The 24,115-nt window shown below is 44.7% G+C and overlaps 1 protein-coding gene across 1 annotated transcript in view; it reads right to left on the bottom strand.

The window, feature by feature from the left end:
• Positions 1-24,115, bottom strand: part of ttll7 (tubulin tyrosine ligase-like family, member 7) — a 323,437-nt gene that overhangs the window by 89,355 nt on the left and 209,967 nt on the right. Inside the window, exons 12-14 of the mRNA XM_068036341.1 lie at positions 22,766-22,913; positions 22,596-22,669; positions 16,867-17,002 (exon numbers count right to left, since the gene is read on the bottom strand). Coding sequence (XP_067892442.1) covers positions 16,867-17,002; positions 22,596-22,669; positions 22,766-22,913 — 358 coding nt within the window. The remainder of the gene's footprint in view (positions 1-16,866; positions 17,003-22,595; positions 22,670-22,765; positions 22,914-24,115) is intronic.

Raw genomic sequence — 24,115 nt, 5'->3', positions numbered from 1 at the left:
GACAGGAAAAATGGTAGCAGAACAATAGGTGATCTTTAAGGAGGAGATGTTTTAGGTACAGGCTATGTATATTCCGACAAGGGCAAACCAAAGCCAGGGATCCCTGGATGATGAAGGAGATAGAGAACATGATGAAACAAAAAAAAGGTATATGATGCATGTCAGGTGAATTCGTCAAGCAAGAACCAGACCAAATACAGTAAGTTGACAGGGGAAGTGAAGAGGAAAATAAGACGAGCAAAGAGAGAATATGAAAACAGAATGGCACTTGAAACGGAACCCAAAAATCTTCTACCAGCATGTAAATAATAAGCAGGTAGTTAGAGGTTGGGTGGGGCCTATTAGGGACAAAGAAGGTGATATATGCTTAGAGGCACTGGGCAAGGCTAGAATACTTAGAATACTTAATGAGTACTTTGTATCGGTGTTTACTAAGCAGAGGATGCTGACAAAATATAGGGAGAAGAGGAGAGATTAGAGATAATGGATGGGGTGAAAATTGATATGATGTACTGGAAAGGCTAGCTATGTTTCGAGTGGATAAGTCACCTGGTCCAGATGGCTTGGATCCCAGGTTGCAAAGGGAAGTGGGGGTGGAGATTGTGGAAGAGATTGCCATAATCTTCCAATTTTCCCTAGATAAGGGGGAGGTGTCAGTGGATTGGACAGTGGCAAATGTAAGAGGCTTATTCAAGAAAGGGTGCAAGGGCAGTCCGAGTAAATACAGGCTGGTCAGTTTAACATCAGTGTTGGGTAAGTTTTCAGAAACAATAGCCAGGGAAACAAATCAACAGGTACTTGGAGAGGTTTGAGTTAATTAAGGAGAGCCAGCACGGGTTTGTAAAAGGCAGATCATGCTGAACTAATCTAATTGATTTTTGTTGATGAAGTAACAGAGAAGGTTGATGAAGGGAAAGCAATAGATGTTGTCCATATGGATTTTAAGAGAGCTTTTGCCAAAGTACCATATAAAAGGCCAGTTAACAAAATTGAGGCTCATGGAACAGGAGGGTCAGTGTCAGCTTGGATAAGATTTTGGCTTAAAAAACAGCGAGTCATGGTAAATGATTGTTTTTCATACTGAAGGATGGTGCACAGTGGTGTTCCCCAAGGTTCAATGTGAGGGACGCTGCTATTTTTTACCATATATAAATGATTTGGATCTCGGAATATGAGTAAAATTTTAAAATTTGCCGATGTTACCAAACTTGGAGGTGTGGCAAACAGTGAGAATGATATGAATCGACTGCAACAGGACATAGATAGGCTAGCAGAGTGAACAGACAAGTGGCAAATGGAATTTAATATGGAGAAGGTGATGCATTTCGGCAGAAGGAATACGGAGAGGCGATATAGTCTTAATGGTGCAGTTCTACAGAGTGTGCAGGAATAGAGGGTCATTGGGCTAAATGTGCACAGATCATGGAATGTGGCAGGACATATTGAGAGAGTTGTTTTCAAAGCATATGAGAGAGAGCAGCGGGAGCAGCGAGAGCAGCGAGAGCAGCGGGAGCAGGGCAGGAGAAAAAAAAAATCGAAAAGTGACATCACAGTGACGTCACAATCAACAGAGAGAGCAAGGAAACAGAAAGCCAGCCAGAGTGAGAATACAGGTAAGCTTTTAATTTAATTTAATCTAAATCAATCAAATATCAAATAAGACTTGATCAATTCATTAGTATTTAAACTAAAGACTAAGGCAGATTTCACAATTTATCATACAGAGTGAGAGAGACCAGTATACTGGTTCAACTTAGTCCCCGGAAAATTAAAAATATTCAACTGGGTAGTATCACAGTAAATGTTATAATAAGAGTATAAGCACAGAGCAGGACTAGAGGCATTAATTAAAATTGATAGTTTAAACAGGTTACTATTTAGATTATTAAAAAAGGTTTTAAGTGTGATTTGAACAGAGTGCTAGGAGTTCGGTGAGTCGAGGAGGTTGGGTGAGGAGGGGAAGGACGTGCTTCTTTGCTTTGCTTTTCTAATTTTTTCACCCTGTAGGAGTTGGTTCTGACTCTACTACAGAGTAAGAAGCTAGCTGTTTGGTGAGTATCTGGTAAGTGGTTAAGGTCTATTCTATTCCTAAGGTTTAAAATAGTACAGAAACTGGTGGTAAGGTGAATATATATAAAAGGAAAATAAATAATTGAATAAAATAATTAAGTAGTTAATTAAAACACATTAAGGGATGGCAGGACTGCAGCATGTGGGAGCTCCTGGATGCTAGTGTGATCCAGGGCAAAAACATTTTCAGTAAGTGGTGGGGCTCGAGGAGCTTCAGCTCAGTCATTGAGCTGGAGGCTGAGCTGCATTCACTGCGACACATCAGGGAGGGGGAAAGTTACCTGGACACTTTGTACCAGGAAGCGGTCACACTCCTTCAGATAGGGTCTTCTGATTTGGTCAGTGGTCAGGGACAGGAGAGTGTGGCTGCAGCTGAGGCAGGTAAGGGGACCCCGAGGGCAGGAGTGCAGGAGCCTCAGCCTTTGCAATTGTCCAACTGGTTTGAGATTCTTTCAACTTGTTTGGATGAGACTGGGGCCTGCAGGGTGGATGAGCTAACTGGCCATATATATATATATTTCTTCCTTCTTCTTTGGCCTCCTTATCGCGAGAGACAATGGGTAAGCGCCTAGAGGTGGTCAGTGGTTTGTGGAGCAGTACCTGGAGTGGCTATAAAGGCCAATTCTAGACTGACAGACTCTTCCACAGGCGCTGCAGATAAAATTGGTTGTCGGGACTGTTACACAGTTGGCTCTGTCCTTGCACTTCTGTCTTTTTTCCTGCCAACTGCTAAGTCTCTTCGACTCGCCACTCTTTAGCCCCGCCTTTATGGCTGTCCGCCAGCTCTGGCGATCACTGGCAACTGACTCCCACGACTTGTGGTCAATGTCACAGAACTTCATGTCGCGTTTGCAGATGTCTTTAAAGCGGAGCCATGGACAGCCGGTGGGTCTGATACCAGTGGCGGGCTCGCTGTACAATGCGTCCTTGTGGATCCTGCCATCTTCCATGCGGCTCACATGGCCAAGCCATCTCAAGCGCTGCTGGCTCAATAGGGTGTATATGCTGGGGATGTTGGCCGCCTCGAGGACTTCTGTGTTGGAGATACGGTCCTGCCACCTGATGCCAAGGATTCTCCAGAGGCAGCGAAGATGGAATGAGTTGAGACGTCGCTTTTGGCTGACATACGTTGTCCAGGCCTCGCTGCCATAGAGCAAGGTACTGAGGACACAGGCTTGAAACACTCGGACCTTTGTGTTCCGTGTCAATGCGCCATTTTCCCACACCCTCTTGGCCAGTCTGGACATAGCAGGGGACGCCTTTCCCATGCGCTTGTTGATTTCTGCATCGACAGACAGGTTACTGGTTATAGTTGAGCCTAGGTAGGTGAACTCTTGAACCACTTCCAGAACGTGGTCGCCGATATTGATGGATGGAGCATTTCTGATGTCCTGTCCCATGATGTTAATTTTCTTGAGGCTGATGGTGAGGCCAAATTCATTGCAGGCAGCCGCAATCCTGTCGATGAGTCTCTGCAGACACTGTTCTGTGTGTCATAGCCGCTAAGCGCATTGCACTGTTGAACTACAAGAAAACCCCCAGCGAGTTAACATCCGTAGCACTTAAAGTAGCCAGAAGCGTTGCACAAAGAACAGCCAGACGCTGTGCAAATGACTACTGGCAACACCTATGCAGTCGTATTCAGCTAGCCTCTGATACTGGAAACATCAGAGGAATGTATGATGGCATTAAGAGAGCTTTTGGGCCAATCAAGAAGATCGCCCCCCTCAAGTCTAAATCAGGGGACACAATCACTGACCACCGGAAGGAAATGGACCACTGGGTGCAGCACTACCTAGAACTGTACTCCAGGGAAAATGTTGTCACAGAGACAGCCCTCAATGCAGCCCAGTCTCTGCCAGTCATGGATGAGCTGGACGTACAGCCATCAAAATCAGAACTCAGTAATGCCATTGATTCTCTAGCCAGTTGTAAAGCCCCTGGAAAGGATGGCATTACCCCTGAAATAATCAAGAGTGCCAAGCCTGCTATACTCTCAGCACTCCATGAACTGCTTTGCCTGTGCTGGGATGAGGGAGCAGTACCACAGGACATGTGCGATGCCAATATCATCACCCTCTATAAGAACAAGGGTGACTGCGGTGACTGCAACAACTACCGTGGAATCTCCCCGCTCAGCATAGTGGGGAAAGTCTTCGCTCGAGTCGTTTTAAACAGACTCCTGAAGCTGGCTGAGCGTGTCTACCCTGAAGCACAATGTGGCTTTCGAGCAGCGAGATCCACCATGGACATGCTGTTCTCCCTTCGCCAGCTACAGGAGAAATGCTGCGGACAACAGATGCCCCTCTATGTTGCTTTCATCGATCTCACCAAAGCCTTTGACCTCATCAGCAGACGTGGTCTCTTCAGACTACTAGCAAAGATCGGATGTCCACCAAAGCTACTAAGTATCATCACCTCATTCCATGACAATATGAAAGGCACAATTCAGCACAGCAGTGCCTCATCAGACCCCTTTCCTATCCTGAGTGGAGTGAAACAGGGCTGTGTTCTCGCACCTACACTGTTTGGGATCTTCTTCTCACTGCTGCTCTCACATGCGTTCAAGTCTTCAGAAGAAGGAATTTTCCTCCACACAAGATCAGATGGCAGGTTGTTCAACCTTGCCCGTCTTAGAGCGAAGACCAAAGTACAGAAGATCCTCATCAGGGAACTCCTCTTTGCTGATGATGCTGCATTTTTTATTTCTATATTATATATATATATATATATATATATATATATATATATACAGGAAACCATTCAAGTGGGGGGAGCAAAAAGGAATGTAGTGGTAGTAGGTGACAGTATAATGAGGGGGATTGATACTGTTCTCTGCAGCAAAGAGCAAGAGTCCAGAAGGCTGTATTGCCTGCCTGGTTACAGAGTTTGGGACATCCACTCAGGGCTGGAGAGGAAGTTACTGTGGGAGGCGGAAGATCCAGTTGTCATGGTCCATGTAGATACCAACGACGTAGGCAGGACAAAGAAGGAGATTCTGCATAGTCAGTATGAGGAATAGGCACCAGATTAAAAAGCAGAACCTCAAAGGTAATAATCTCTGGATAATCCACGTGCAAATTGGTATAGGGAAAATAAGATTAGAGAAATTAATGCATGGCTCAAAGACTGGTATCGTAGAAGTGGGTTCCAGTTTATGGTGCACTGGCACCAGTACTGGGGAAAGTGGGGCTGTACCATTGGAATCGTCAACACCTGAACCATGCTGGGGCTGGTGTTCTAGCGAGCTGCATAACTAGGGAAGAGAGGGTTTTAAACTAAATAGTGGGGGCAAGGGATCAAATTTGGGAAGATGTGGTAAATCGAAGAGTAGAGACAAGGCAAGATAGAAAGGTATTAATATGGGAAATGATAAACCAATGGTGACAGGAAGGGATAGAGGGTACAAATCTAAGAGTAAATCAGCAGTCAAGGCTAGAGGTTACAAAAATGATAAAAGGACAAGACTAAAGGTTCTGTATCAGAATGCACGTAGCATTCGAAACAAAACAGATGAACTGATAGCGCAAATAGAAATAAATAAGTACAATCTGATAGCCATTACAGAAACATGGCTGCTGGATGACATAGATTGGGACCTGAATATTGAAGGGTGCATGACATTTAGGAAGGACAGGAAGCTAGGAAAAGGTAGAGGGGTGTTAATTAATGATGGTATTAACACATTAGAGAGGGATGACCTAAGTTCAGTAAACCAGGATGTAGGAGTGGTTTGGATAGAGATGAGAAATGATAAAGGTAAGAAGTCACTCGTGGGAGTGGTGTACAGGCCACCTAACATTAACCACACAGTAGGACAGAGTATCAAGGAAGAAGTAATGGGAGCTTGTCAAAAAGGCACAGCGATAATCATGGGGGATTTTAATCTGCATATAGACTGGAAGAATCAGATGGACAAAGGTAGCCTAGATGAGGAGTTCATAGAATGTTTTCAGGATAGTTTCTTAGTACAGCACGTTCTGGAGCCAACCAGAGAGCAGGCTATACTCGACCTGGTATTGTGCAATGAGATAGGATTAATTGATGACCTCACAGTGAAGGCGCCCCTCGCGATCATAATATGATTGAATTTTACATTCAGTTTGAGGGACGGAAGAATGGGTCCGAGGCTAGTATATTAATCTTAAACAAGGGCAATTATGAGGGCATGAAAGCAAAGCTAGCTAAAGTAAACTGGCAAATTAGGTAAGGGATAGGTCAATAGAGATGCAGTAGCAGTCATTTAAGGAGATATTTCAGAATGCACAGAATAGATACAGTCCAACGAGAAAGAAAAATTCCAAAGGGAGGACTCGCCATCCGTGGTTAACTAAAAAAGTTAAAGGTGGTATCAAACTTAAAGAAAAATCATATAATTGTGCAAAGGTGGGTGGCAGGTCAGACGATTGGACAGAATATAAAAAAACAGTAAAGAATGACTAAAAAATTAATAAGGAGAGAAAAATTAGAGTACAAGAGAAAACTGGCGAGAAATATAAAATCAGATAGCAAGAGTTTCTATCGATATTTAAAAAAGAAAAGAGTTAACAAAGTGAGCATTGATCCTATAGAAAGTGAGTCTGGGGAATTAATAAGGGAAAATAAGGAGATGGCAGATGAATTGAACAGGTATTTTGCATCGGTCTTCACTATAGAGGATACAAGTAACATCCCAGAAATAGCTGTAAGTCAGGAAATGGAAGGGAGGGAGGAACTCAAGAAAATTACAATCACCAGGGAAGAGGGACTGAGCAAATTGTTGGAGCTGCGGGCTGACAAGTCCCCAGTCCTGATGGACTTCATCCTAGAGTCCTAAAAGGAATGGCTAGTCAGATAGTTGATGCGTTGGTTTTAATTTTCCAAAATTCCCTAGATTCGGGGACGGTTCCATTAGATCGGAAAATATTCAAAAAGGGAGGGAGACAGAAAGCAGGAGACTACAGGCCAGTTAGCTTAACATCTGTCTTAGGGAAAATGTTAGAAGCTATTATTAAAGACATTATAACAGAGCACTTAAAAAAATTCAAGGTAATCAGGCAGCGTCAACATGGTTTTGTGAAAGGGAAATCATGTTTAACCAATTTATTGGAGTTCTTGAAGAAGTAACGTGCATTTGATAAGATACCACATCAAATGTTATTGCAGAAAATAAAAGCTCATGGTGTAGGGAGTAACATATTGGCAAGGATAAAAGATTGGCTAGTTAACAGGAAGCAGAGATTAGGCATAAATGAGTCATTTTCTGGCTGGCAAGATGTAACGAGTGGTGTGTTGCAGGGATCAGTGCTGGGACCTCAACTTTTTACAATTTATATAAATGAATTGGATGAAGGGGTTCAGAGTAAACATGTTCCCACAAAGAAAAAGGGTGAGATGGCCAAATCTAGAGCCCCATGGATGGCAAGGAGCTTACATGGTAAGATAAGGCAGAAAAGGAAAGCTTATGTCCGACACCGAGAACTCAATACTACAGAAAGCTGAGAGGAATATAGAAAGTGGAGGAGTGAAATCAAAAAGGAATTTAGGAAAGCTAAGAGAGAGCATGAAAGAATATTGGCAAGAAAAAGCAAGGTGAACCCAAAGATGTTTTATCAATATATTAAGAGTAAGAGGATAACTAAGGAGAGAGTAGGGCTCATAAAAGACCAAAAAGGTAACCTATGTGTAAGGCAGAAGATGTTGGTATTGTTCTTAATGAATACTTTGCGTCTGTCTTCACAAAAGAGGGGGACGTTGCAGACGTTAAGGAGGAGGAGTGTGAAGTATTGGATGTGATAAACACAGGGAGAGAGGAAGTATTAATGCGATTAGCATCCCTGAAAGTTGATAAATCACAGGGGCCGGATGAAATGTACCCCAGGCTGTTAAAAGAAGCAAGAGAGGAAATAGCAGAAGGTCCGACCATCATTTTCCAGTCCTTACTGGATACAGGTATGGTGCCGGAAGATTGGAGAACTGCTAACGTTGTACCTCTGTTTAAAAAGGGAGCAAGGGATAGACCAAATAATTACAGGCCAGTCAGTCTAACCGCAGTAGTGAGCAAATTATTGGAACCTATTCTGAGAGACAGGATAAACTGTCACTTAGAAAGGCACAGATTAATCAAGGATAGTCAGTATGGATTTGTTGAGGGAAGATCTTGCCGGAGCAACTTGATTGAAATTTTTGAAGAAGTAACAAGGAAAATCGTCAGCAGACGTGGTCTCTTCAGACTACTAGAAAAGATCGGATGTCCACCAAAGCTACTAAGTATCATCACCTCATTCCATGACAATATGAAAGGCACAATTCAACATGGTGGCTCCTCATCAGAGCCCTTTCCTATCCTGAGTGGTGTGAAACAGGGCTGTGTTCTCGCACCCACACTTTTTGGGATTTTCTTCTCCCTGCTGCTTTCACATGCGTTCAAATCCTCTGAAGAAGGAATTTTCCTCCACACAAGATCAGGGGGCAGGTTGTTCAACCTTGCCCGTCTAAGAGCGAAGTCCAAAGTACGGAAAGTCCTCATCAGAGAACTTCTCTTTGCTGACGATGCTGCTTTAACATCTCACACTGAAGAATGCCTGCAGAGTCTCATCGACAGGTTTGCGTCTGCCTGCAATGAATTTGGCCTAACCATCAGCCTCAAGAAAACGAACATCATGGGGCAGGATGTCAGAAATGCTCCATCCATCAATATTGGCGACCACGCTCTGGAAGTGGTTCAAGAGTTCACCTACCTAGGCTCAACTATCACCAGTAACCTGTCTCTAGATGCAGAAATCAACAAGCGCATGGGTAAGGCTTCCACTGCTATGTCCAGACTGGCCAAGAGAGTGTGGGAAAATGGCGCACTGACACGGAACACAAAAGTCCGAGTGTATCAGGCCTGTGTCCTCAGTACCTTGCTCTACGGCAGCGAGGCCTGGACAACGTATGCCAGCCAAGAGCGACGTCTCAATTCATTCCATCTTCGCTGCCTTCGGAGAATAATTGGCATCAGGTGGCAGGACTATATCTCCAACACAGAAGTCCTTGAAGCGGCCAACACCCCCAGCTTATACACACTACTGAGTCAGCGGCGCTTGAGATGGCTTGGCCATGTGAGCCGCATGGAAGATGGCAGGATCCCCAAAGACACATTGTACAGCGAGCTCGCCACTGGTATCAGACCCACCGGCCGTCCATGTCTCCGTTATAAAGACGTCTGCAAACGCGACATGAAATCGTGTGACATTGATCACAAGTCGTGGGAGTCAGTTGCCAGCATTCGCCAGAGCTGGCGGGCAGCCATAAAGACAGGGCTAAATTGTGGCGAGTCGAAGAGACTTAGTAGTTGGCAGGAAAAAAGACAGAGGCGCAAGGGGAGAGCCAACTGTGCAACAGCCCCAACAAACAAATTTCTCTGCAGCACCTGTGGAAGAGCCTGTCACTCCAGAATTGGCCTTTATAGCCACTCCAGGCGCTGCTTCACAAACCACTGACCACCTCCAGGCGCGTATCCATTGTCTCTCGAGATAAGGAGGCCCAAAAGAAAGAAAGAAAGAAGTGCAGTTGATGTGATCTACATGGATTTTAGCAAGGCTTTTGACAAGGTCCCACATGGCAGACTAGTTAAAAAAAAAAAAATCTCCTGGAATCCAGGGAAATGCAACAAAGTGCATACAAAATTGGCTCAGTGGCAAGAAACAAGGGGTAATTGTTGATGGGTGTTTTAGCGACTGGAGGACTGGAGTGGCGTTCCGCAGGGCTCAATACTGGGTCCCCTGCATTTTGTGGAATATATTAATGATTTGGACGTAAATGTAGGGGCTTGATCAAGAAATTTGCAGAGGACATAAAGATTGGCCGTGTGGTAGACAGTGAGGAGGATAGCTGTAGGCTGCAGGAACATAGGAGCAGGAGTAGGCCATTCAGCCCATCGAGCCTGCTCCGCCATTCAACACACTCATGGCTGATCATCCATTTTAATGCCTTTTTCCCACACTATCCCCATATTCCCTTATGTCATTGGTATTTAGAAATCTGTCAGTCTCTGCTTTAAACACACTCAATGACTGAGCTTCCACAGCCCTCTGGGATAGAGAATTCCAAAGATTCACAACCCTCTGAGTAAAAGAAATTCTGCTCATCTCTGTCCTAAGTGCCTTTCCCCCTTATTTTGAAATTTTATCCCCTGGTTCTGGACTCCCCAACCAGGGGAAACATCTTAGCTGCATCTACCCTGTCTATCCCTTTAAGTATTTTGTAGGTTTCAATGAGATCACCCCTCACTCTTCAAAAACTCTAGAGAAAACAGGCCCAGTTTCCCCAATCTCTCTTTATAGGACAGTCCCACAATCCCAGGAACAAGTCTGGTGAACCTCCGTTGCCCTCCCTCTATGGCAAAAATATCCTTCCCAAGGTAAGGGGACCAAAACTGCACACAGTACTCAAGGTGCAGTCTAACCAAGGTTCTATACAATTGAAGCAAGATTTCACTACTCCTGTACTCAAATCCTCTTGCGATAAAGGCTGACATATCATTAGGCTTCTTACTTGCAGATAAACAGATATTGATGGTCTGGTCAGATGGGCAGAAATGTGGCAAATGGAATTCAACCCAGAGAAGTGTGAGGTGATACATTTAGGGAGGTCAAACAAGGCAAAGGAATACACGATTAATGGGAAAATACTGCGAAATGTCGAGGAAGTGAGGGACCTTGGAGTGAATGTCCACAGATCCCTGAAGGTAGCAGGACAGGTCGATAAGGTGGTTAAGAAGGCATATGGAATCCTTTCCTTTATTAGCCGAGGTATAGAATATAAGAGCAGGGAGGTTCTGTTGGAACTGCATAACTCATTGGTTAGGCCACAACTTGAGTACTGTGTGCAGTTCTGGTCACCTCATTACAGAAAGGATGTAATTGCATTAGAGAGGGTACAGAGGAGATTTACGAGGATGTTGCAAGGACTGAAAAAATGCAGCTATAAGGAAAGATTGGATAGGCTGGGGTTGTTCTCCTTGGAACAGAGAAGGCTGAGGGGAGATTTGATCGAAATGTACAAAATGTTGAGGGGCCTGGATAGAGTGGAGGTGAAGGGTCAATTCACCTTAGCAAAGAGGTCAGTGAGTAGGGGGCATAGATTTAAAATGATTGGTAGAAAAATTAGAGGGGAGATAAGGAAAAACTTTTTCACCCAGAGGGTGGTGATGGTCAGGAACTCACTGCCTGAAAGGGTAGTTAAGGCAGAAACCCTCAACTCATTTAAAAGGAATCTGGATATGCACCTCAAGTACTGTAATCTGCAGGGCTACAGACCAAATGCTGGAAGCTGGGATTAGAATGGGTGGATCGTTTTCCACAGCACAAACACGATGGACCAAGTGGCCTCTTTCTGTGCCTTAAACTTTCTATGATTCTATTCTAAGGGGCCGAAGGTACGGTTGCTAAATTTGCTAATGAGACAGAGATAGGTAGGAAAGCAAGTTGTGAAGAGGACATAAGGAGGCTACAAAGGGATATAGATGGGTTAAGTGAGTGGGCAAAGATCTGGCAAATGGAGTATAATTTGGGAAAATGTGAAATTGTCCATTTTGGCAGGAAGAATACAAAAGAAGCATATTATCTAAATGGTGAAAGATTGCAGAGCTCTGAGATGCAGGGGGATCTGGGTGTCCTTGTGCATGAATCACAAAAGGTTAGTATGCAGGTGCAGCAAGTAATTAGGAAAGCTAACTGAATGTTATTATTTACTGTGAGGGGAATTGAATACAAAAGTAGGGAGGTTATGCTTGTGTTATACACGGCATTGGTGAGACCACATCTGGAGTACTGTGTACAGTATTTGTCTCCTTATTTAAGGAAGAATGTAAATGCATTGGAAGCAGTTCAGAGAAGGTTTACTAGACTAATACCTGGAATAGGCTGGTTGTCTTATGAGGAAAGGTTGGTCAGGCTAGGCTTGTATCCACTGGAGTTTAGAAAAGTAAGAGGCGACTTGATTGAAACATATAAGATCCTAAAGGGTCTTGACAGGGTGGATTTGGAAAGAATGGTTCCCCTTGTGGAAGAAACTAGAACTTGGGGTCACTGTTTACAAATAAAGTGTCACCCATTTAACATTTAAGACAGAGATGAGGAGAAATTTTTTTTCTTGCAGAGGGTGGGGAATCTTTGGAACTCTCTTCCTCAAAAGGCTATGGAAGCAGAGTCTTTAAATATTTTAAGGCAGAGGTAGATAGATTCTTGATAATTGAGATGGTGTAAGTTTATCAGGGGGTAGGTGGGAATGTGGAGTTCAGGTTACAATCAGATCAGTCATGATCTTACTGAACGGCGGAGCAGGCTCGAGGGGCCGAGTGGCCTACTCCTGCTCCTAATTCGTGTGTTCATATGTATCTAGGGCTTCATAAATAGAGGTATTCAGTACCAATGCTGAACCTTTATAAAGCTGTGGTTAGGCCACAACTGCAGTATTGTGTCTGGTTCTGGTCCCACACTTTAGGAAGCATGTGAGTGTCCTTGAGAGGGTGCAGAGGAGATTTACCAGAACAGATACAGGGATGAGGGATTTTAGCTACAAGGTTAGGTTGGAGAAGCTGTGGTGATTCTCCTTGCAGCAAAGGAGATTGAGGGGAAATTTCACGGAGGTGTACAAGATTGTTTCAGGTTTAGACAAGGTAGACAAATTAAAGCTGTTCCCATTAGATAATGGTACCATGACTAGGGGGCATCGATTGAAGGTTTTGGGCAAGTGATACCGGGAGGGTGTGAGGAAGAACTTTTTTATGTAGCAAGTGGTAATGACCTGGAACTCACTGCCCATGAGGATGGTGGAAGTGGAGACGATTAATGATTTCAAAAGGAATTTTTTTTTAAATTTTGTTTGTGGGATGTGGACATCACCAGCTAGGCCACCAGCATATATTATCCATCCCTAATTTCCCCTGAACTGAGTGGCTTGCTAAGCCATTTCAGAGGGCAGTTAAGAGTCAACCATATTGCTGTGGGTCTGGAGTCACATGTACACCAGACCAGGCAAGGACAGCACATTTCCTTCCCTAAAGGACAGTGGTGAATGAGATGGGTTTTTACAACCATCAACAATGGTTTCATAGTCACCATTAGGCTACTTTTTAAGTCCAGATTTATTATTTGAATTCAAATTTGATCATCTACTGTGGTGGGATTTGACCCCATGGTCATTAAAACATTTACCTAGACTCTGGATTCCTAGTCCAGTGACGTTACCACTACACCACCAACTTCCCTAAATGGATGGGCACTTGAGGGAAATAAACTTGCAGGGCTATGGGGACCGAGCAGGGGAATGAGACTGACTGGATTGCTCCACAGAGAGCCAGCATGGACTCGACGGGCCAAATGGCCTCCTTCTAAGCTGTAATGACTCTACGAATCTATGACTGAGTGGTTCCAATCTAGAATGGCTGCCTGACAGGGTGGTGGAGGCAGATGTAGTTATGGCTTTCAAAAGGGAATTGGATAAGTGCCTGAAGGGAAAACTTGCAGGACGAGGGGGAAAGGACAGGGGAGTGGGACTGGCTAAATTGCTTTTGCAGAGAGCCAGCGAGGGCTCGACGGACTAAATGGCCTCCTTCTGTCCTGTGACAACTTTATGATCTGTTGCTGTCTCTCTCTCTCTGTGGATGTTTTTAAAAATGTAAATAACTGCAGATAAAGGATCTTTTTAAAGACAAAATAGAGGGGCATAAGAACATCAAGAAAACTAAGGACAAGAAAAAGCTATTCAGCCCATTGACCTTGTCCCTCCCCCCAGTGTGCCAAATCACCCAACCCAACTCCCCTGGTTGTATTTTTAACACCCGCAATGTTTAGTTTAGTTTAGTTTTGAGATACAGCACCGAAACAGGCCCTTCGGCCCACCGAGTCTGTGCCGACCATCAACCACCCATTTCTACTCATCCTACACTAATCCCATTTTCCTACCACATCCCCACCTGTCCCTATATTTCCCTACCACCTACCTATACTAGGGGCAATTTATAATGGCCAATTTACCTACCAACCTGCAAGTCTTTTGGCTTGTGGGAGGAAACCGGAGCACCCGGAGAAAACCCACGCAGACACAGGGAGAACTTGCAAACTCCACACAGGCAGTACCCAGAATTGAACCCGGGTTGCTGGAGCTGTGAGGCTGCGGTGCTAACCACTGCGCCACTGTGATAGCCACTGTGACGTCTTAAACTTCAATATGTTATTTTGTAGACTATTCCAAATGTTTTATCTATATTTGAGTAAAGATTTTATTTTCTACAATCTGTTTTAAATGTACTTTCCATTGATGTAAATTTATACTCATCATAAAGTCATATTCCAGGCCCACGTTACCTCTACAATTTAATGCTTTACATTACTTTGCTTCAATGAGTTAAACCCCCATCTTAAGCTTCTCTCCAATCTTCAGATATAACCTACCCTGATCTTTCCGCATCGCTCACCCCCATTACTTGTTGATTATCTTTGAACCCCATCTATTGCATAGCATCATTTACCAAGAACCAAGAAGATATGATCTTCCCAGTCACAATCGTTTCAATGAATCTGCCACAGGGAGCAAACAAATTGTCAAAACAGCACTCAAAATATCTTTTCCACTTGTTGTGAATGTCCACATAAAAGACCTTTCAATTTATAAAATATACTCCAGTAGCTGTCATGCTTCTTTTTTTATTAGTTCTCTTTGCAATTTTTTGAATGCATTTATAATATAATGCAACATGACAAGGTACATCAAACCTATTCAAAGGAGGGGTTTTTTTTATGTGAAAGGCTTCTTTCTACAAGCTGAGGGCTTATCTTTTATCCAGTGCCGCAGTGTTGCCAGTCACTCGGGCCTGAATGCTCAGATTGAGTTGACTGTCTGCTGATGCTCCCTGCAGCATCCCATCGACAGGAGGAAAATCCAGCCACAGCAGCAGCGTCTCCGTCAGTTACAAGATCTATACCTCATGGCTCATCTTGCCAGTTTGGGAAAGAGATCAGTCCAACACATTGAAAATCAGCCCAGCATCATGCATAACAGACAGCCTGAGAAGCTGATGTCTGAGACACATTGCTATCACCACTAGAGTTTTTTGCGAGTTGGATACCTCAAATGCAAAGCCTTCCTCAGCTCCCCCCATCAGAAGAACTGAATTGAAAAAAAAGAGAAGTTAAGTTGAATTTGCTTAGAACCTTAGTTAGACCACACTTGAAGGAATACTGGGAACAATTCTGGTCTCCATATTACAAAAAAACAGATAGGGACACTGGAGAAGGAGCAAAAAAGATTTACTAGGATGATACCAGCTCTGAGAGGTTATACCTATTAGGAAAGATTGAACAGGCTGGGGCTCATTTTTCTAAAGGAGAAGCCTGATAGAGCTCTTTAAGGTCATGAAAGGATTTGATAGGTCGATGTAGAGATGTAGAAACACACTACCACATGGGTAATTGAGGTGAATAGCATAGATACATTTAAGGGGATGCTGGATAAACTCATGAGGGAGAAAGGAAGAGAAAGATATGTTGATGGGGGTTAGATGAAGTAAGTTGGGAGGAGGCGCTGGTGAAGCATAAACATTGGCGTAGACCAGCTGGGCCAAAGGGCTTCTGTCTGTGCTGTAAATACATGGTAATGCGAAGTACTGTGCAAGAAAAAAAGGACTTTCACTTACATAGCAGCTTTCTTAACATTAAGGTGTCCCAATGCTTCACACCCAAGTACCTTTATTGAAGGGTAGTCACTTTCTAGGGAGATAGTGCAGCCAATTTTCACACAGCAAGGTCCCAAAAACAGAAATTAGAGATACTTAAAGAAAATGCCCTGGATATTTGATTGCGTCTGCAAACAGATATGTAGGAGTCTACTGTGGAGTGCGTGCGCTACATGCACCTATTAACGTGGTCTCCGCGACCATGTCAAATTGATGTTGGCACCTCATTATAATAATTCAGGAATGTTGCCACTGCTGCCCACACTATTCAATAGCTGCGTGCTTATTTGGGGAGTGGGGGCAGGAAATCTGCCTTCAATGATCACTTAAATGCAGCCAGTACCTCGTAAAGGAGAGGAGCACTCTGACTGCAAACAACAGGGAAGCTTGAAAAAAAATGGCTGGGAGAAGTCCAGGCAGGGCACCCATCTTCTCTGATGTCACTGGTCAGAAAGGTGGTGGAAGCAGATTCAATAGTAATTTTCAAAAGGGGATAAATATTTGAAGGGAAAGGGGGCAATTGGGAAAGAGCAGGGGAGAAGGACGTTTTGGATAGCTCTTTCAAATAGCTAGCACAGGCACAATAGGCCAAATGGCCTCCTTCTGTGCTGTCTTACTCTATGATTCCACGATTCTAAGCAACATATTGCAAAGATAACATCCTACACAGGTCACGTTACCCATCACACAGAATTACATTTAATTTACAGCATAGAAACAGGCCATTCAGCCCAACAGGTCAGTGTTTATGCTCCACATGAGCCTCCTGCCACCCTGCTTCATCTAACCCTATCCTTTTCTCACTCATGTGCTTCCCCCTTAAATGCGTCTGTGCTATTCAGCTCAACCACTCCATGTGGTAGAGAGTTCCACAGTCTCACCATTCTCTGAGTAAAGAAGTTTCTCTTGAATTTGTTATTTGCATTAATTCATGACTATCTTATAGTTATGGCCCTAGTTTTGGACTCCCCCACAAGTTGAAACATTTTCACTGCAACTACCCAATTTAAGCCCTTCATAATTTGAAAGATCTCTATCAGGTCACCCCTCAACCTTCTCTTTTCTTGCCCTAATCAGATGGATCTCATCGTCATTACCTTCATGTGCTTTAGTGGGTTGCTGAGTTCCTTCTGGAGTGAGGCTGCTCTGCCAGCCAGGAAGGTTTGAAAAGCAATACATATGAGACTCTCGTACTTCTCCAGCAACTGCTTATCATCGGGAGGGTAGATCCGCCTGGTTTGACAGAGAAGTGGAGAAAACATGATTGTCTTTTATCATTCTTAATAATATAGAATCAGAAAATGAGACAACGTAGAAGGAGGTCATTTGGCCCATCGCATCTATGCTAGCCCTTTGACAGATCTATCCAATTAGCCCCATTCACATGCCCTTTCCACATAACCCTACAAACTTTTCACCTACTACCAAATGTTTTGAAACGTTTCTGCTAGAGGGACCCACAGCTAATATTAGCACACACCCTGAGGCCCCTGTAAATATTGGCACACTCTCAAGACCGCCTATAAATAGTGGCGCATTCCTCTTAACTCACTGTCACTCTTTGCTCCAAATATTCAGTTAGTTTCAATTTAAGTGATTGGAACGAAACAGATTTGGAGGCTTTTAAATTACGATTTGTTGGTAACCCTGACGCCTCTGAGTCGTGAGGTTCCAGGTTGAATCACATTCCTGGATATTTTTTTAATTCTTTCATGGGATGTGGGCATCACCGGCAAGGTCAGCATTTGTTACCCATCCCTAACTGTCCTTGACAACTGAGTGGCTTGCTAGGCCATTTCAGAGGGCAGTTAATAGTCAACTGCATTGCTGTGGGTCTGGAATCACAGACAACAGATTTTCTTCCCGACAGTTTTTTAGTGAACCAAATAGATTCTTATGACAATCAATGATAGTTTCATGGCACCATTGCTATGACTATCTTTCAATTCCAGATTCTTTTTATTTACTTGTTCATGGGATGTGGGGGCACTGGCTAGGAAAGCATTTATTGCCCATCCCTAATTTCCCTCGAGAAGGTGGTGGTGTGCCGCCTTCTTGAACCACTGGTAGGTACACCCACAGTGCTGTTAGGAAGGGAGTTCCAGGATTTTGACCCAACAACTGTGAAGGAACGGCGATATAGTTGCAAGTCAGGATGGTGTGTGGCTTGGAGGGGAACTTGCAGGTGGTGGTGTTCCCATGCATCTGCTGCCCTTGTCCTTCCAGGTGGAAGAGGTCGTGGGTTTGGAAGGTGCTGTCGAAGGAGCCTTGGTGTGTTTCTGCAGTGCATCTTGTAGATGGTACACAATGCTGTCACTGTGCGTCTGGTGGAGGGAGTGAATGTTTGTGGATAGGGTGCCAATCAAGCGGGCTGCTTTGCTCTGGATGGTGTTGAGCTTCTTAAGTGCTGTTGGAACTGCACCCATCCAGGCAAGTGGAGAGTATTCCATGACACTCCTGACTTGTGCCTTGTAGATGGTGGACAGGCTTTGGGGAGTCAGGAGGTGAGTTACTCGCCACAGGATAACTAGCCTCTGACCTGCTCTTGTAGCGACGGTATTTATATGGCTACTCCAGATCAGTTTCTGATCAATGTTAAACCCAGGCTGTTGAAAGTGGGGGATTCAGCAATTGTAATGCCATTGAATGTCAAGGGGAGTTGGTTAGATTCTCTCTCATTGGAGATGGTCATTGCCTGGCACTTGTGTGGCATGAATGTTACTTGCCACTTATCCGCCCAAGCTTGGATATTGTCCAGGTCTTGCTGCATTTCTGCACGGACTGCTTCAGTATCTGAGCAGTCGCGAATGGTGTTGAACATTGTGCAATCATCAGTGAACATCCCCACTGTGACCTTATGATTGAAGGAAGGTCTTTGAGAAAGCAGCTGAAGATGATTGTGCCTAGGACACTACCCTGAGGAACTCCTGCAGTGATGTCCTGGAGCTGAGATGATTGACCTCCAACAACCACAACCATCTTCCTTTGCACTAGGTATGACTCCAGCCAGCAGAGTTTTCATTCTGATTTTTATTAATAAAATTTTAACTCCATCGGCTGCTATGGTGGATTTGAACCTGTCCCTGCAGGACATTAGCCTGGGCCTCTGGATTACTAACCTCTACGCCACCATCTCCCCTGAACACAGAAGTTGAGGCTAATGCTCCACTGTCAGAGCTGCTGTCTTTAGATGAGATGTTAAACTGAGGCCCTGTCCGCTTTTCTCGTATATGGGAAAGGTCTTCTCACTGCACTATTTCAAAGAAGTGCAGCAAAGTATTCCCTGGTGTCTTGGCCAATATTTATCCCTCAAACGACATCACAAAGTTGGCTGCCATATTTCCTACATTACAAGAGTGACAGTACTTCAACTTGTACTTCAATTCAAATTAACAAGAACAGACTGCACTGGCACATTGCCAGAGGCCCCTTGTAAATACTGACAAGTTCCCTGCACGCCCCCTCGCAGAAAAAAGGTCCCCAAATATTGGCATGTTCTCGGACAGCCCTGCACACTCCTAACCTGCTTGCAGGAGCCATAGGAACATAGGAAATAGGAGTAGGCCATTCAGTCCTTCGAGCCTGCTCCACCATTCAACTAGATCATGGTTAACCTTCAACCTCAAAGCCATTTTCCTGCACTATCCCCATATCCCTTAATCTATCAGTCTCTATCTTAAACATACCCAATGAGCCTCCAGAGGGCTGTGGAGTAGATAATTCCACAGAATCATCACCCTCTGAGTGAAGAAATTCCTCCTCATCTCAGTCCTAAACGGCCTACCTCTTATTCTGAGACTGCATCCCCTGGATCTAGAAACCGCAGCCAGGGGAAACATCCTTCCTGCATCAACCTTGTCGTGCCCTGTAGGAATTCTGTATGCTTCAATGAGATCACCTCTCATTCTTCTAAACTATAGAGAATACAGGCCCAGTCTCCTCAATCTCTCCTCATAGGACAATCCTGCCATCCCAGGAATCAGTCTGGTGAACCTTTGTTGCACGCCCTTTCTGGGGACCTGCTGGAAATACTAACACACCCCAGGACTCCAATTTCTAATTATAATAGATTGTGTCAGCTCCTGAAATAAATGCAGTGCAAATATTGCAGAAAAAGTTTGTGTCAGTGCATTGCAATGTAATGTGCTGGTACAGTAACATAGTGAGAAGCACAGCACAGTAACAGTACAGAGTGCAGAATTCCTGAGGCACTGCACTCACAGTGAATGCTACGGTGAGCTTCAGACAAGCCCCTCACACTGCTCTGGTCCCTTGGCCCAGTTTAACAGAACTAAAGGCAACCGTCTGAACCAGAGGGGCCACAAGGGAGCAGCAGTGCTGCTTTAGTCCCAGAAATAATTTACATTTTAGTAGCAGGTGAGTCTCTCTTGTTTCATTTATAACCTTGCAAAGAAACTCATTTCTAACTTTTATCAAGTCCTCTGCTCCCATGATTTCATTTTAGTTTCAGGAAGGAAAAGTTTCAGTGAGAATATCATTATTTTTTTAACTTTCCATCAGTTCATTCTGCTCCTTTCAGGAATGTTTCAACATTTTTTTTTTCCTGGCAAAGTACGACAAATGCTTCCCCGATTTTAGGATTCTAAAGGAATTAGATAACGTTGGCCTCGACAAGTTGCTTCGCTTTGTTCGACCACAGGACAAGGCCTGCACTCGAAGAGGGGTAAGTTAATAAATTATCTGTGGAAACGATGGGCTGAATTTTCTCCTCCTGCCGAAAAATTGCGGCCCGCATATGCAGGCCGCGCGCCACCATGCTGCGGCAATCTGCCGTGCGGTGGCCCAAGGTAATACGCAGGTCGGGTCACTCCCCCCACAATCACATGGAGGGGGCGAGCTCTGAAACACCGGCCACAGTGTCAGCTGCCACTGTGCTGGCGCTGGCGCCATTTTTAAAGGGCAGCCAACCCTGCCGGTACATTTAAATTTTTAAAGCCCTACCCCCCCCCCCTACCCGATGCACCACAAAATAAACTGCCGTCCTTTCCCCCCCCCAGCAATGACAATTACATGTAATAGTTGCCCTCTCGCCCCCTCCCCCAAACACTTACCTGGAAGAATTAATCTCCCCCCCCCCCCCCCGCCTCCCCTCCACCAAACTGATTAAGGTACAGAGGTCACCCCTTCCCCCCTTCCCTACACTATAATACCAATTGGAACCCCTCCCCACCCACTACACTAAAAATCCTAAGTACCCCCCCCCCCCACTCCCCTTCCCCACCTCAGTGGCATTAGCTTTCCCTGAACAAGCAAGTGAAGGCACGTGAGTGCTGGCCGCCGCTCGGAAGATCCTGGGCAGCTGGTGAGATCACTGACAATTTCATTTAAATTTATTCATTCTCTTAATTTACATATTCAAAGCCGGGTACCGTCGCCCAGGGGCCGGGGGACCGCCCCAGAGCCTTGCCGCCGCCGGGAAGTTCTGGCCTGGCACTCCCGGTGGTGAGCTTCACGGCAGGCCGCTACCAATACAATCTTCTGGTCCCCCCTCCCCAACCCACCACGGATCCCGAAGTCAAGACCTCAATAAAATCCAGCCCAATGTTTCAGTGAGAAAGTGGTCGATCAATGGAAGAAACTCCCTGGGGAGATAGTGGAAGCTGTTAATATCAATTCATTTAAATGTAAGTTAGATAGATTTCTTCCTGAACATAGCATTTTGCGATGCAGTCTATGAGCAATTTTGGGCATGACATGTGGTAAGTGTAGTGTCCTTCAGCGGAACGAGTGAGTTTGGACCCAATGGTCCCCAACGCATTCCCCCATCGTGTCTTTTGGATGTGTTTTTATGTTGATTTTAGATATATTTAAACTTAGTTTTTTAAATTCATTCATGGGATGTGGGCGCCACTGGCTAGGACAGCATTTATTTCCCATTCCTAATTGCCCTTGAGAAGGTGGTGGTGAGCTGCATTCTTGAACCACTACAGTCCTTGTGGGGTAGGTACGCTGTTCAGAAGGGAGTTCCAGGATTTTGACCCAGCGACAGTCAAAGAACGGCGATATAGTTCCATGTCTGGATGGTGTGTGGCTTGGAGGGGAACTTGCAGGTGGTGGTGTTCCCATGCAACTGCTGACCTCGTCCTTCTAGGTGGAAGGGGTCGCGGGTTTGGAAGGTGCTGTCTAAGCAGTCTTGGTGAATTGCTGCAGTGCATCTTGTAGATGATACACACTGCTGCCACTGTGCATCGATGGTGAAGGAAGTGAATGTTTGAGGATGGGGTGCTAATAAAGAGGGCTGCCTTCGGATGGAGGGAGGGAGGGATGGAGGGAGGGAGAGACGGAGGGAAGGATGGACAGATGGATGGATGTTTCCGTGGCAGGTGAGTGTAGAACCACAGGAATAGTTTCAGAAAAAGGGATAGTGCATTTAAGACTGAAATGAGGAGAAATTACTTCACAGAGGGTGGTGTATTTTGGAATTCTCTTCCCCAGTGGGCTGTGGAAGTTCAATCATTCAGCATGTTCAAGACAGAAATTGATAGATAATCAAATGACCAAGGAATATGGAGATAGCACGGGAAAATGGTGTACAGGTAGATGATCAGCCATGACCTAATTGAATGATGGAGCAAGTTCGATGGGCTGAATGGCCTACTCCTGCTCCTATGTTCCTATATTCCTATGTTCCTTAAAGCACAAAACTATCTACAGTGGTGTTGTTGTCAGGTACAAGCTTCTTCTCCACTGCTTTAGCTGGAAAAGATTCCTAAAAACAAAGTCAACTAAACTATCAGTATCAATAAGCCAGCTTGTACAGATGTGACCAGTTTCAGTTATAAAATAAAGGCTCTTTTTTTTTTACCTGTAGTTACCCAAATGTTGATTTTCATGCTCTTCCCTCGAAAGCTGCTTGCGGACTTGGGCGAGCCTCTCCTTCTACAAATGGAGGAGGAGAAAGGAATGAGTTTTAAATAAGGAACGGTGACTAGATAAGTAACAAGACGTCAAGTGTGGAGGCAAGTGGCTGCTTACCAGCTCCTCTCTCCTCCTCTCCAGCGAGTGCCGCTGTTTCTCCCACTCCGAAAACCCAGCTGATAGTCGCTTCACTGACCCTTGCCCATACAACCTCCTCTGAGCCTCAGCTTTCTGCTGAACTAGATTCTTTCTCCTGTCACTGGTGCTAAAATAGAAGAACAAACCCGACTGACAAACACAGAAAACATGAAAGCAAAGCATGTACAATTAGATAAACAAGTCTGCGTGCTGCATCTGTTTTCCACATCATCAACCCTACACATTTTCTTAGCAGGTGCCAGATGAGCATGTTCATTAAGTCAATCGTAAGTGACAAAGGCTAAGTACTCAACTGGAAAACTTATTTGATCTGGAGTCGTTAATGAACCTTCACAAACACAGATGTACAATGAAGGTTTGAAAGAGTTCAAACATTACTGTAACGCTAACTAACATTGTGACCATGACTGCCTATTTCCACCTCCAGAACAATGCCCAACTTCATCCCTGTTTCAGCTCATCTGCTGCTGAAACCCTCATTCATGCTTTGTAACCTCTAAACTTGCACTCCTGACTGGTTTTCCACATTCTACTCTCTGTAAACTTGAAGTCATCCAGAAGTCTGCTGCCTGTGTCTTAACTCATTGCCAAGTCCCGTTCCCCGATCACCCCGGTGCTCGTTGACCTATAACTGGCTCCCGATCAAGCAATGACTTGATTTTAAAATGCTCATCTTTGTTTTCAAATCCCTCCATGGTCTTGCCTGTCCCTATCTCTGTTGTCTTCTCCAGCCCCACAGCCCTCCGCGATACCTGCGCTCCTCTAATTCTGGCCTCTTGTGCATTCCCAATTTTAATCGCTCCACCATTGGTGGCCGCACTTTCAGTTGTCTGGGCCCCAAGCTCTGGATTTCCCTCCCGAAACCTCCTCGGCTCTCCACCTTGCTTTCCTCATTTAAGACATTCCTTAGAACCTACCTCTTTGACCAAGCTTTTAGTCAGCTGACCAAATATCTCCTTTATGTGGCTTGTTGTCACATTTTGTTTTATAACGCTCCTGTGAAGCTCCTTGGGACGTTTTGTTACATTACAGGCACTATACAAATATAAGTTGTTGTTGTTATTTGATATACCTCTCCTGATGGGCTGAGGTGCTAAGTAGCTCTGTTCTGGAGTCCTAGAAAAACAGAAGCTAATCCCCTGTTCTGTGCTAAGTTAACTGATATGGGTTGGTGGGTAATAAAGGTATCACAATCACCCCCAGCTCCTTTTGGTTAGGGAGAGAAAATTAGCACGAGAAAGAAGTGTTCGCAAATGCAAGGTGCCATTCTGCAAAAATGTTTCACCAGTTCTCTCTCATTCCCATCTC

The sequence above is a fragment of the Heterodontus francisci genome, chromosome 8, assembly GCF_036365525.1.
Source record: "Heterodontus francisci isolate sHetFra1 chromosome 8, sHetFra1.hap1, whole genome shotgun sequence".
Classification (NCBI taxonomy): Eukaryota; Metazoa; Chordata; class Chondrichthyes; order Heterodontiformes; family Heterodontidae; genus Heterodontus; species Heterodontus francisci.
The sequence above is the reverse complement of the archived record's forward strand: the minus strand, read 5'-3'. Positions and strand labels throughout refer to the sequence as shown.